Source organism: Condylura cristata, unplaced genomic scaffold (assembly GCF_000260355.1).
Source record: "Condylura cristata isolate star-nosed mole 26May11 unplaced genomic scaffold, ConCri1.0 scaffold00041, whole genome shotgun sequence".
In the NCBI taxonomy this organism is placed as follows: Eukaryota; Metazoa; Chordata; class Mammalia; order Eulipotyphla; family Talpidae; genus Condylura; species Condylura cristata.
The window spans coordinates 689965-703622 of NW_004567142.1; the positions used below are offsets into that span (position 1 = coordinate 689965).

Here is a 13658-nt window from a genome sequence, read left to right on the forward strand (position 1 = left end):
GTTACCCCTTATTTATGAGGGGTAAAATCAAAATAAGGGAGTCAAACAGCACAAGTGAAGGAATGAATAAGCCATTTCAGCTCAAGAAAGGTGTGGCTGTGTGTGTGGCCGGGGAGGAGACAGAGGCAGGTCCTGCTGCTGCTGTCCTCGCCACCTCTGGGTCTAAACCTTTCCTTCCTCTGGCCTCAGTTTCCCTAACTGTGTGACAGGTAACACTAAGTTACACAAGGATGGCGGCTACAGCAGGCAGGAGGAAGGGGTGACCACAGATGGAACTTTCCACAGGGGTGAGAGGGAGGACTCAGGAGGCTTTCCCGGGCCTCACTGCACCCCCTACCTGGCGGGGCAGGAAGCAGAGCTGGAAGGCAGGGGGCAGTTTCCCCAGTCCACACTCCTTTGGTGTGAGGTCGATCTCTTCTGGGGCCTGGGGAGATCTCAGGGAGAAGTTCTGGAGAATCGTGGTCAAGAAGAGGAAGAGCTCTGTGCGGGCCAAGCTCTCACCCAGACAGAGGCGTTTTCCTGAGGGCACAAGGCTGGGTGTCATTGTGGGGATCCCAGGAAACCCCGCCCCCTGCCTGGGTTATTTGCATGCATACTTGCATGGATTTACATAGGAGTGCTTCTGCGTCAATTCTTGTTCTCAGTGCCAACAACTATATGAGTATGTGAGAAGGTTGGAAGTAGGGTGGGAGGAGAGTGCTGGGGGTGGGGTGGGAGGTGGGTGGACTCTCTTCTTCTCGCCTGTTACCTTGCCATCTTCTGTCTCTCTGTCCCTAGCTTGGCATTCTTTATCTTTCTCTGAGTGTCTCTGTTAAGCTGTTTGTGAAAAAGTGTGAAACTCAACACATTTCCTGCTCCCATGTCTTGGGTACAAAGATCCAAAGTGGGAACTGAGAGGTGGAGGGGAGTGGAGACCTCCATGCGTATTCTGGACCCACCTGCACCCTGCAGCCACCAGTTCCTGTACTGGCTGTGAAAACACCACCTTATCTCAGCTTCTCAGGGGCCCCACTGGTCTGACCAACCTGGTCCCTAGCCTGGTGCCCTTAATCTGCCCAAGGTCAGCAGCTAACTCTGCCATGTGAGGACAGAGTAAGTAGGGGGCTGTCTGCAAGCCAGGAAGAGAGGCCTCCTGAGGATCGACCCATGCTGCACCCTGACCTTAGGCTTTCAACCTCCAGAACTCTGGGAAATTATTTTTGTTGCCACCTTATCTGTGGTATTATGAAAGAAGTTCCATGAACAATAACAACAATCTCCTCTCGTGTTTCTTAGGAATAAGTTAATAAGAAATATGCAAAACCTAGTTTAAAAATTCAAGTGCAAGACGCCACCAAGTGGTGAAGACTTGACTCCATGATCTTTTGTCTAGGATATCTCAAATTTGTAAGCCTACCAAAGCTATACAAATAAATGTACAAATTTAAATTAATCCTAAAAAAATCACACTAGGATGATACTTTGATATCAATAAAATGACTGTGAAATACTTCTGGAAGTGGAAAATATGTTAGAAAAACCATAGGACTCTGAAAAAGAAGAGTAATGGAAGACAAACTTATGTAATGTATTAAAACGTATTACACAGATATGATAATTCAAACAATATGGCATTGCTAGAATAGGAAAAGACAGATTGGTGGATATGGATCAATATAAATAAACCATCAGTAGGTCTAAGGAGATTTAAAAGTTTGTCATATGATAAATTTCAAGTCAGAATCTAAAAGTTGATGAGTAGAATCAGGCACTCATACAAATGTTCCTAAAATTATACAATGAGTGTCTAGATCTTACCACTCCAGAGCTTGTGTTTTAGCAATGAATCAATAACAATGAATCAATAAATAAATCACCCTTCATTACTTCCCTTCTGTTCCCTTTCTTCCTTCTTACCTTCTATTTTCTACTTACCTATTTCTATCAATATCATCTGTATAGCTAGTTAGCCAACACTTAACTTTGTATGGGTCTATATTTAATACAAATTTGGAAAGACATCCTCTAATATTAAGTCTATTTTTCATCATGAATTAAAGGTGATTTTCACTTAGAAACTTACTACTTTCATGTTTGTATAAAGGTTCAAAAAATCATTTATGTTTGGAAAGAAAATCTTGGCACACAGCAGGATCATTGATTTGTCCATGTGTATGTGTGTACATCTTTATTTTATCACCATCATCAACTTAGTCTCCACCTTTCTTCCTCATCAGCCTCTACTCTTTCATCCCCCTCACATTATTGTCTCTGCAGATGTCTGCCTTTTTCTTTCCTTTATAATCTTCATCATTTTCAAGAATGTTCATGGAGCTGAACAAAGGGAGCAAGTCACAACTCAGAAAAGGGTGAGCAGATGCTCACATCGGGGGACGGGCCCAGCTTACCCATGGAGAAGGGGATGAAGGCTTCTGGCTTCCGGAGATTGCCCTCGGCATCCAGGAAGTGGCCAGGGTAGAAGGTGTCTGGCTTCTCAAAGTGGTGTGGGTCATGGAGGACAGAGCTCATGACTGTATACACGGCAGTGTCCTAAGAGGGTGTCAAAGCCAAAGGGAATTAAATGATGATCATCAGCTAGGAGTCATGGAATCAACTATGGGACACTGATTATGAGCCTCACCTACTCTGTGGCTCTTCAGTGGGTGGCTTAAACATTGAAACAATTTTGTCCCATTTTGCTAATAGTTGTGCTCCTAACCACGCAGGTGTGCCCCTTGGATTACTGCGCCTCTCCAGAGTTTTATACCTGATTCTGGAGAGGCCTCCAAGGGTGCAAACCTAGCACAAAGAGCAGAATCCAATCTGATGGCTTGGGCCTGCCCTCTGGGGAATTATATACTGTGAACATCACCCCAGGTATGTCTAACACAAGAACATATGCAAACATGGAACCATAGGAGGGAAATACAAAATATACCTACAGCATGCTCTTATTTTATTATATGAAATGAATGCATGCGTGCATGCAGTTTTCCAAAAAGCAGTGCTATGGGCATGAGGGGAAGGAGAGGTGATACAGTGGGCGGAGTTAGGTGATGGAGAGCTCTTGCGCCTGTGTCTGTATGTGGTTATACCTACAGAACTTAAAATGCAGAAAGAGAACCAAAACGAGTTCTTGCTGTCCTCTCATGAAAGGGGAGGGGAGAGGAGACGATGAAAGCACTTTTTTTTTACTAAAAGACATCTCTATTGCTAACAGTTTCAGTAAGTATTGAAACAAGTTTCATTAAGTTTTTTCAGCACATCTAACATCTAATTAAGGTTAAAAAGAGTAAAACAGAGAGAAGAGGACTTTTCTCTCTTTCTAAAATCCCTCCCTCCCACAGAGGCTGCAAGTGAATGTTCTCCTTGAGCCTTAATACAGCCAACAGCGCCCCCCAACAAGGTTCAGTGGCCCTGCGGTCTCACCTTCGGGAGATGATAGCCCCGGAAGTTAGTGTCCTTTGTGACACAGTGGGGGACGCTCAGGGGGGTGAGGTCACTGAACCTCTGGATCTCACGGATGACAGCATCTGTGTAAGGCATTTTGGCGCGATCCTCAAGGGCGGGGAGGCGGTGGGGGCCGATCACTCTGTCAATCTCCACCTGGACCTTCTCTAGTAAGCAGGGGCGGGGGACATCAGTGAGTGCCCAGCACACGGCTCAGCCCAGTCTCCCCAGAAGTGCCCTGCAGACTAGAGGACAAGGTCTTGTGAACTTGTGTTGTCTGACGTTTCTGTCTGGCTGTGAGAGGGGACAACTGATGGGTGGGTGGAAATCCATTCACTACTTAAAGCCACTTTTTACAAATTTTTAACTAAAAATAAAACGAACTGGTGTGCATCCTTTTGTCCCCCTAAATTCCTTTGTGATCTTGCATACTTGGGTCACTTGCCCACTCTGGGTCTTAAAATAAGGGAGTTTAATTAGAGGAGATTTTCTCCAAGGCTGATCTTCAGCGCACATCAACTGCGGGTCTTCTTAATGGGTGGCAAGTGGGCAAAACACTCCAAATCGTCCAATTCATTGCAAAACGGCAGGGCTTGTCAGGAGCCATGCGCTTCTTTCTTTGCAGCGGGGCATTTGCAAAGGTAATCCTTTGTGACTGGACCACACGCTTGTAAACCAGTAAGCACCTTACTGTTGCCCAAGTGTTATGCCAATTACAAAGCACTTCATAAGTACAAATGTGCTGTTCTAAACCATGGGAACATCCGTGAATGAAAAAGACTTTGTAAACTGTCTAGTTGCTTTTCAAGATGAAGTGCTTTGTCTGCATCTAAGCTTCATTATCCGATACAACTCCCCATGGGGTGAAGTGTTCTTTTCAGGCTCACCCATCACTCAAGCTGTGGGGGATGCAGAGACACTCAACCCTCCCAGCCCCACCTGGAACTCGCTCACCTATGACGTCTGGGTGCTTCACAAGGATGAGCAGCCCATAGCGGAGGGTGGTGCTGGATGTCTCAGTGCCTCCAAAAAACAGCGTGAGCACAGTGTGCACGAGATTCTTATGGTCAAACTTGCTGTCGGGGTCTGAGCGCTCCTGGGATGAAGAAGCACATCCTGAATGCCTCCTCTTCAAAGAGTCCCAGTGTCTGGGTCTTCTTTTCTTCCCTACCCACCCTCCTCTCAGTTTTTCTTTTTCCATCTTTCCTTTTGGTGTCTTCAAAGCCAACACAAAAATGAGCCACGTCCTGTTGTGTATTCGCTCAGGTCTTAGGCAAGGACCTTGACCTGGCTCATCGTGTAGACTTGTTTTGGTGTTATGTGCTTAACGTATCGATGGACGTTGTAGATTTATATCTACTCTACCCTTGGGTAGATCTGCACCCCTTGTTGGATCTCTCAGCTTCCTACCCAATAGGGCTACCAAAGATATTTAACAACCTGCATGACACGTAGGGACCAATCAGAATGAATATGTGCAGCAAACCATTAGAACAGACACGGCATCCAGCCCATCAGGCAGGGATGAGCCTCTGACCAGTCAGAAAAGACAAGGGCTGCACCAGTTGGAGGGGAGAGAGGAGTAACGTTTAGGAGCGCAGATCCTGGGCAGGATCTGAATTCTTTAGTTGCTGCCTCTTTACAGCCATTCCAGGGGAGGGGCTGGGGGCAACGGGTAAGGAATGGAGGGGCACCGAGTGTTGAGCCAGGGGCTCCCTTAGCAACATGGGGAAGTATTTCAGTATTTAAGCAGCACCTGTATTCTACCCAATCATATTCCCTCATTGTCTGGAGTGGCCATCACTCTTACGCCCACACAAAGGTGAATGGCCCTACCTTACCTTTTCCATGCGGAGCAGGTAGGAATCGATGAAGTCCTTGGGGTTGCTGGGGTCCAGGGTTCTCTTGTGCCTCTCAATATTCTCGTTGATAAAACTATTAATTTCTTGAATTTTATTGTTCAGGTGAGTGTGGGGCCCAGGGAAGTATTTCAAGACACCAGAGAGGAGTTCATACACCTACAGGGGAGCAGGGGAGAATCCAGAAACTGTTCTAGTCTCTGGTTGGTACTGAGGAGCCGGTGTCCCTCCATCACAGCACAGCAACTTCTGAAGGTCATGAGTCAAGAAGGAATTTTAGGATTGTGCCTCTCAGACAGACAGGCAGGCAGGCAGGCAGGCAGACAGACTGAATAGCTGCACTCTTTCATCGGCTGAGGTTTCTCCTCTCACTGTTCACCCTTTAGGAAGTGACTGACCCCCAGTCTGACTCAGTATCTCATATGGGAAGATGAGGGGGTGATGTGTGTAGCAAGAAAAGTGACTACTTGCTTGGGTCTTGCTTTTCTGGTCAGAACAGAAAGCACCTGACCCCCTCCCGGGGGCATACCCCCATCCTGGCTCACATCCACAGACTCACCTGACTGTAGAAAGAGCTAACGATGGTGAAGATGTCACTCAGTAAATGCAGCAGCCTTAAGAATCTGGGGTCCTGGTAACTGAAACGCTCATCAAAGATGATGGAGCAGATGACGTTGGCCGTGATGGAGTGAAAGAGGAAGGTGGGATCCAGATAGGCCCCTGAGGGTGAGAGGTCTGTCATGGAGGGGGTCCTCTGGATGTCCATTGCTCTGGCTGGTGAAATCTTAGATTATCTGATTGGTTTCATTTTCTGTCTTGTGGGCCATCTGTTTGCACGGGCTGTCGGTTCTCAGTTTATCTTTCTGGGTAGCCCCACTTCTGTATCTCTTACTTGTTTTCTAGGTCTGCTTCTGAGTCTGAATTTCTCCATGCACTCATGTCTTCCTCTAGTCTTGGTCTGGATTCTTTCTTTTTTAAAAAAGACTGATTTGTGCATACAGAGCTGGGGTAAAGGCCGGAGATGCAGGGGTGGTGAGAGGATTCACCAGCGACAGAGTGGGGAGCTGAATAGGCAGACTGACAAAGTACACTGCTGCGGGGAGCAGCAGGTGAGACAGGAGAGGTCTCCCTTGCCATGTGGGCCACCTCTGGGGCCGGGGATGGAACCTGCACTGAAGCGGCTTGCAGCTAGCTTGCAGTGCTGTGCTCTAACCAGTTGCAACACCAGAGAGGATCCTGTTCTGGATTCTGTCTGTGAGACTCATCGCCTTGTCCTTGCTCGACATTTGCATGCCCACATCTGTCTTTGGGCCCCTATCCTTGGCCTCATTGAGTTTTTGTATCTCCCTGGTCCTGTTCTTGTCTTTGCCTTTTTCTTTCTTGAAAAGTGTCTGCTTATGTGTAAATCTTTCTCTATTCTGTCTGCATCTCCTACTCCCTCCTCTCTCATCCTGTCCCTGCTTCTGTTTCTGTCCTCACTCCTTTCCATCAGTCATGTTCCTTCTCCCTATCCCCACCTTACTGACCCCCTACCCGTCTGCTGCCCCCAGTCTTGACCCTGGGCTCACCCTGGGACTTCCGCAGCTCCTCCACCAGACACTGAGCCTCCTCCTTGATTCTTTCCTCAATGCTCCGCTTCCCCATGCCAAAGTCCCTCATGGTCGCTAGAGAGAATCGTCGCAGTGCCTTCCAGGACTCTCCATTGGCAAAAGTCACCCCTGGTTGGCCAGACATGGAGGAAGTTTGGAAGGATGCATGGGATGGTCCCTCATCCTCTCCCAAGCCCTTAGCCCTGCCCCCTCCCCAACTCACCAGTTCCCTGGAGGATGGGATCAATGATGGCGATGGGTCCTCGGCCAGAGAAAGCCTCAGCCTGATCCACCAGGGCCTCCCGCACTGCCTCATACCCACACAGGATGACAGCTGGCTTGGAACCCAGGTAGACCGTGAAGACATCCCCGTATTTCTCACGAAGCTGTGGGGGCAGGATCCAGATCTCACTCTTGAACTCAAGGGAAGGGTCTCCCCGCTCACACCTGGATCACACTGCAGTGTAACCTAAACCCCACTGGCTGCTGCTCCATTAAGGAAGAAGAGAGAGTTGAACTCTGTGACCAAGTCTCCCACACAGACATTTGCCCCAAGACTCCTTCTTTATATTTAAGAAAAAGATTGTTAATTGAGGTGTCGTTGATTTCCAATCCTGTTGATTCTGGGGCTGAGGTTCACACCTCTGCAGAGGTGTCATCACATCACATCCAGCGCCAGAGCTCCCCACCCCTTTAATCCAGCATCCCTCCACCATTGTCCATTGGGTTTTCTTCCCCTTTGTTACCTACCCTAGTGGTAGACTCAATGCTGAGTCAGAGTTTAGCTTTTGTTTAGCTTTTCATATTACACCTGCTATTGAAATCATCTGACATTTGTCTTCCTTCCTTCTCACTTATTTTACTTAGCATAATCCCCTCCACTTCCATCCATGTTATCATTTTTTAAAGATTTATTTGTTTATGCATACAAAAACTGGGTGTAGGCCAGAGGTACAGGGCGTAAGAGGATTCACCAGAGAGAGTGGAGGGCAGAACAGGTGAATCGACTGGAAAACATTATTGAGCAGAGTAGTGGATGAGACAGGAGAGGTCTGCTGTGCCATGTGGGTCACCTCCCTGTTGGGGATCAAACTCATGCATGTTGCAATGGCTATGGATAGCTTGATAGCACAGAGACTTTAACTCTTATGACACCAGGGAGGTTCCCATGTTATTGCAAATGGAAAGAGCTCATCTCTTTTCTAGCTGAGCAGTACTCCACTGTGTGTGAGAGAGTGTGCGTATCAGTCTTCTTTATCTGCTCATCTGTGGGCACTTTGTCACTTGGCTATTATAAATTGTACTGCAGTAAACACAGAAGTGTATATATCCCTTTGAGTTAGTTTCCTTTTTGTATTCTTTGGGTAGATACCTAGGAGTAGAATTGCTGGCTCATAAGGTTGATCCATTATCAATGTTTTCAGAAACCTATAGACTCTTTCATAGAGGATGGACTGTCCACAGTTGCACCAAAAGAGTCTGAGGACTGCTTTTCCTCAACACCCTCACCAGTACTGGAGGTCATTGTTTTTTGACCTTTTTGATCTAGGTCATTCTCAGGATATGGGATATCTCATTGCACTTTTTATTCGCATATACCTGAAGGTAAGTGATTCTCCTGGCTTTTCTAAGATTAGGAATTGCACACAGACTGAATTTAAAATAAAAAAATCTGAATAGTCAATTACTAGTATGGAGATGAGATAGTAATCAAAACTAACTATTGAGTCTGCCAAAATTTCAAAGAAATTTTAATATCTGTTGTTCTCAAACTCTTCTAAGCTTCTAGAGGGAAAGAAAACTTGCAAATTCATTCTATAGATTGGTATTATCCTAATGCTCAAACCAGAGAAGGCTATCACTCAGGAAAGAAAATTATAGGCCTGTCCATGATGAACATAGATGTCAAAATCTTCAACAAAGTATTAGCAAGCTGAATTCAGCAGTGCATCAAAATATAATATACCATGATTAAGTGGGATTTATTCCAGGGAGGCAAAAATGCAATATCCATAAATTAACCAACATAATAAATCACATTGGAAAGTGTAAAATGAAACTCATATGATCACAATTAATTGGGAAAAAGCACTTGACAAAATTAAACACTGATTTATGATTAAAAAACTCACAATAAAGTGGAGACAGTAGGTGTCAATATAATAGAGATTATATGTGAGAAGCCCACAGCTAGCAAAACACTCAATGGTGAAAAGCTGAGTCTTTTTTCTAAGATCTGTAACAAGACCTAGCCTACTATGCACATTTTATTCAAATACTATTGGAACTCACCAGAGCCATTGGACAAGGGAAAAAAAAAGAAGACATCCAAAACACAAAGGAAAAAATTATCACTATTTTTAGATGACATAAATTTTATATGTAGAAGTAGAACCCTCTAAGGATTATAAAAACATTGTTAGAAGTAATAAATCTAATAAAGTTGTTAAGTGAAAAATCATTGCACAAATAGTTACATTATTATACACTAACAATGAATGAACAGAAATCAAAATTTAATAATTAAAAGAAATCCAATTCATTTTCAATCACCTCAAAAAGAATAAACTACCTAGGCATAAACTTATTCAAAGAAGTCAGAGACCTGTACACTAAAAATATGAGACAGTATTGAAAGAAATTGAAGATTACATAAAGAAACAGAAAAAATATTCTGTGTTTATGGATTGGAGGAATGCATATTGTTTACATATGCATACTACTAAAAGCAATACAAAAAAATCAATGTCTACTAAATTCTAATATTTTTGCCACACAAGTAAAGTAAATAATACTAGAATTTGTGTGAAATCACAAAAGCTCCTAAAGTCAGAGCAAAATTGGTAAATAAAAATAAAACTGAGTGTATAACATACCCTGGTTTCAAAACTATATTAGAAAACAACAGTCATCAAAACAATTTAGTATTGGCATACAAAGATTTTGATGCATGGAAGAGAATAGAGTCCAAAAATCAAGTCACACATAAATGGTCCATGTGTTTGGTACAATGGAAGGAAGACTGTACACCAGGCAAGAACAGTCCCATCAGTAAACAGTATTGTGAAAAAATGACAGTCAAAAGCAAAAGAATGAAACTGTAACATTAACTTGAATCATATGCACTGATTAACTGATTAACTCAAAATGGACTAAAGACTTAAATGTAAAGCATAAAACTCCTAGATGACAATAAGCTCCTTTGTGGGATCCTATGATCTAGACTAGGCACTCATGGGCAACTGTGACCTATTTGTGATCTGAAAATCACAGCAGAGCATTACTGCTTGACTACCTACAGACAATAGTCCATGTGATGAGGCCAGTCTGGGAACACCTAGGCTACCACTGACCTGGTTATATGCCTAAATCATGGTGGTCTCAGAATAACTCTGTAGGTGGTAACATCAGCACATACCTTGCTGATGCAAATGTCTCAATTTACCGTCACAATGTCCACTTTCCTTTTTCTTATACACCTTTGCCCCACCCCCTTGTCCCTTGGACCTCATAACATTGTCCCATGATTGGCTTTCACTAGGCTGTATGCTTTCAATAAGCAGAGTCTTACCTTGTAAACCTCCATGATTGTTGTATCCCTCGTCATGTTTCCTGCCACAACAAAATGGCAGCACTCCTTGACATAGATATTAGTGGTTTTTTAATACTCTCACTCAAAGCCAGGGTGGGAAAAGTAAAATAAACAAATGGGACTACATAAAGCACAAAAAATTCTTCACTGAGAAGGAATCTATCAACAAAATGAAAAGGAAACATACTAGCTGGAATAAGATATAGGCAAATCATATATCAAATAAGAAGCTAATATCTAAATATATAAATAATTCTTACAACTCAAAAACAGAAAAACAGTATGATCAGAAAGTGGGCAGAGGACCTGAATAAGCACTTTTCCAAAGACAGTATGTAGAAGACCATGAAAAGCTAGTTTTCAGCATCCATAATCATTAAGAAAATGCCAGTCAAACCCACACTTGTCAGAATGGCTATCATTAAAAACTCCTGATGGGAAATAAGCAGAGTTGGCAGGGTGTAGAGAAAAGGAAACACTAGTGCACTGTGAATGGGAATGGAAATTGGTACAACCATTATGGAAATCATTACGGAGATTCCTCAAAACAACTCAGAATGTAGTGATTATATGATAGGACGGTCCACTCCTAGATATTTATTCAAAACAACATATAAAAACAAAACTGTCACTTCAAAAAGACATAGGCACCTTCATGTTCACTGCAGCAGCATTATTTACAATAGGCAAGATATGGAAACAGCTCCAGTGTCCCTCAGTGGTTAAGGAGTGGGTGAAGAAGATTTTCACACCCAGGAATACTGCTGAGCCATGCAAGTGAATGAAGTCTTGCCATTTGCAATAGCTTATATGGTCCCTGAGTATATTATGAAGGGAAATACGTCAGACAGAGAAAGACTAGTATTGTACAACTTAAAGCCTACATAGAACCCAAAAGGCAAAACAAATGACCAGACCCAGCAATGTCAAAATTCATGCAAAGGGCAGACTGGTGGTTGCCAGAGAGGAGAGAGTTGAGAGTGGGAGACAGGAAAATGGTTAAAGGGGATGAAAAGTCACAGACTATCAGTTGCAAAAGAAATACGTCCTGACGATGTAGCATGCAACCTGGGGACAACAGTCAATAATAACATATTCCAAATTTGAAAGTAGCATTGCAAAGTGGAAGATGGTAACTAGACAATTATGCACATTTTATAATGTATGCAAATATTTACTCATTACATGGTATACCTGATACTAATATAATTTTATATACTCATTATAGTCAACTAAAAAAATTTCCCACAGACCCCAGAAAACCATCTCGTGTATCTCCCAACTGCTGGAGGGTAACTGTTCAAAGTCTGTCAGAACTCCAATCAACTACATTCCCACCAATCCTTCTCGTAGGAATTCCAGAAACTTCTCTAGTTAGCCTATTGGGACAGATCTGGCCTGGAAGAAGACGCTCCCCGAGCTGTCCTACAAAGTCTCAACATTTTTTCTGCCTTAGACCCGGTTCCCAGCCCCCCACTTTCTGCTTTTTACCCCCATGCCCCACCCCATCTCACCGTCTGGAAGGACTTGAGCAAACCCTTATGGTTTATTTGCAAAATGTTTCCCAGGAAGGGCAGAGGCCAGGGTCCAGGAGGAAGGCGGCCCCTAGAGTTGAAGTGGCCCTGGAGTAGCAAGAGACCAAGAAGGACGATGAGGAGAAGGACCGCCAAGAGCATCATGGACCACACTGAGCTTGCCTCTATCCAGATGTTCCTCTTAAAGGTAGGCTGCTCCGTGTTTGTTGTTTTATTGCTGTGGTGGTTGAAGGAGGGTTTCCTGGAAAATACCTCGCCAAAATTTGTGGTAACTGTCCAGAAGCAACAGGAAGCCTAAAGGTGGCAGGTGTTGCAGATGCCTGCAGATTGAACTAAGGTTTGGCTCTGAGAGAGGTCTTGATGAGCAATGCTTTTGAATGTCGAACACCTCCCTTGAGGTATGTGTTTGGTGAGGGGAGTGGTAACCAGCTGGAGGAACATGAGGAGGCTGAGTCTGGGATGGTTGCTCTGCAAGGCTGGCTGGCAGCCACTATTGTCCAATGGTGGTGTTACAGTATGAGTGACTGACAGGTATGGGCAGGCAGAACTGGGGCATTTGGGGCCCACTTGGCACAGGGTTTTATTTTGGGCATCAGAAGAGAGAGACATGGAGGGCCTGATGGGAGACATTTGAGCTCCATGTTGGGAATGTTGGGGACTGGCAGATTTAGCCATGCAGTCATTCATTTTTCAGTAAATATTTTGAACGCCTGCCATGTGCCACATGCTGGTCCAGGTGCTGAGAGGACAGTGATGAGCAAGACAATGGGTTGACCTTCATGGAGCTGGCATGGAGGTGAAGGAAGTTCTTACCTTCCACGAATACCCCCAATGACCTGAGAAGAATTGTGTCATAGGTAACACTGCGTCATCACCCGTGATTCAGGATGTCAGGTCTTGGAAGTTTATGTGTCTCAAGGATCTATAGAGGATTAGCAGGGAATTCAATGAACCAGTTTGGAATCAACAGCACAGGGTGCGCTGGGGGGCCTTGGACTGAGGAGGCTGGCAGAGAAATGAAGAGGGAGCTTTTGTTCCTTTACTTCAGTGCCTTAATCTACAAACTAATGGCTTTCAGAAGGTCACGTCAAGAGCGAGACCCCAGGCACATCCTAGGCCTTTCAGCTTGTCGGGCTGAGCCTGTGTGGTGTGTCTTTGCACACCCGGACTCTGGAGACCAGAGCTAGAAGTGCTCAGGGCGGCCTCGGGCTGCAGCTTCTGAAGCTGCCTCCTTCCAGAAGCCCGAAAGCCGAAAGCCGTTCTCGCTCCCTCCCCCTTGTCTGCACACTTGGCATCCCCCCCACCCCCAACCCCCCACCAGCCTGTCAGGGCCTCTGCTCCTCTCTCCTCCAGTCTCTTTCTCTGTTTTCTTCCATCTAGGTTCACTCCCATCTCTGTTGGACTGATTTTCTGTCTGTCTGTCTCTACCAACTCTTCAACAGATTGTCTTTCCTTCACTAATTATTACTACTTTCGAGAATAGAGGACATCTACCTCCTCAGCTCTCAAGGCCCTGCCCAGCCAAGTCTTCTCCCTCATACCTTCCGTTCCACTCCGGGCTCCCTGTGCTCTTAGAGGGGTCCAGGCGCCGCACTTCGTCCACCTGCAGGCGTCGGCCCTGCCCTGCTGCAGAGATGGGCCTTCCAGCAGCTGA

At 44.9% G+C, this 13658-nt stretch overlaps 1 protein-coding gene across 1 annotated transcript; it reads right to left on the reverse strand.

Annotated features, from left to right (window-relative positions):
- Positions 1-301: 301 nt before the first annotated feature.
- Positions 302-12145, reverse strand: LOC101618481 (cytochrome P450 2B4-like). The gene is made up of 9 exons (XM_012733470.1): positions 11984-12145; positions 7101-7263; positions 6857-7006; positions 5848-6008; positions 5271-5447; positions 4384-4525; positions 3409-3596; positions 2388-2529; positions 302-519 (listed from the first exon to the last, which is right to left on the reverse strand). The coding sequence occupies exons 1-9, from the start codon at positions 12143-12145 to the stop codon at positions 302-304; spliced, it is 1503 nt and encodes a 500-aa protein (XP_012588924.1).
- Between the last annotated feature and the right edge of the window lie 1513 nt (positions 12146-13658).

Coding starts and splice junctions, on each gene's coding strand:
- LOC101618481 (XM_012733470.1), bottom strand. CDS start 12,145: ATGCTCTTGGCGGTCCTTCTCCTCATCGTCCTTCTTGGTCTCTTGCTA. Junction 7,264..11,983: donor TGCTCAAGTCCTTCCAGACG/GTGAGATGGGGT, acceptor CTGCCCCCACAG/CTTCGTGAGAAATACGGGGA. Junction 2,530..3,408: donor GGGGCTATCATCTCCCGAAG/GTGAGACCGCAG, acceptor ACACCCTCTTAG/GACACTGCCGTGTATACAGT.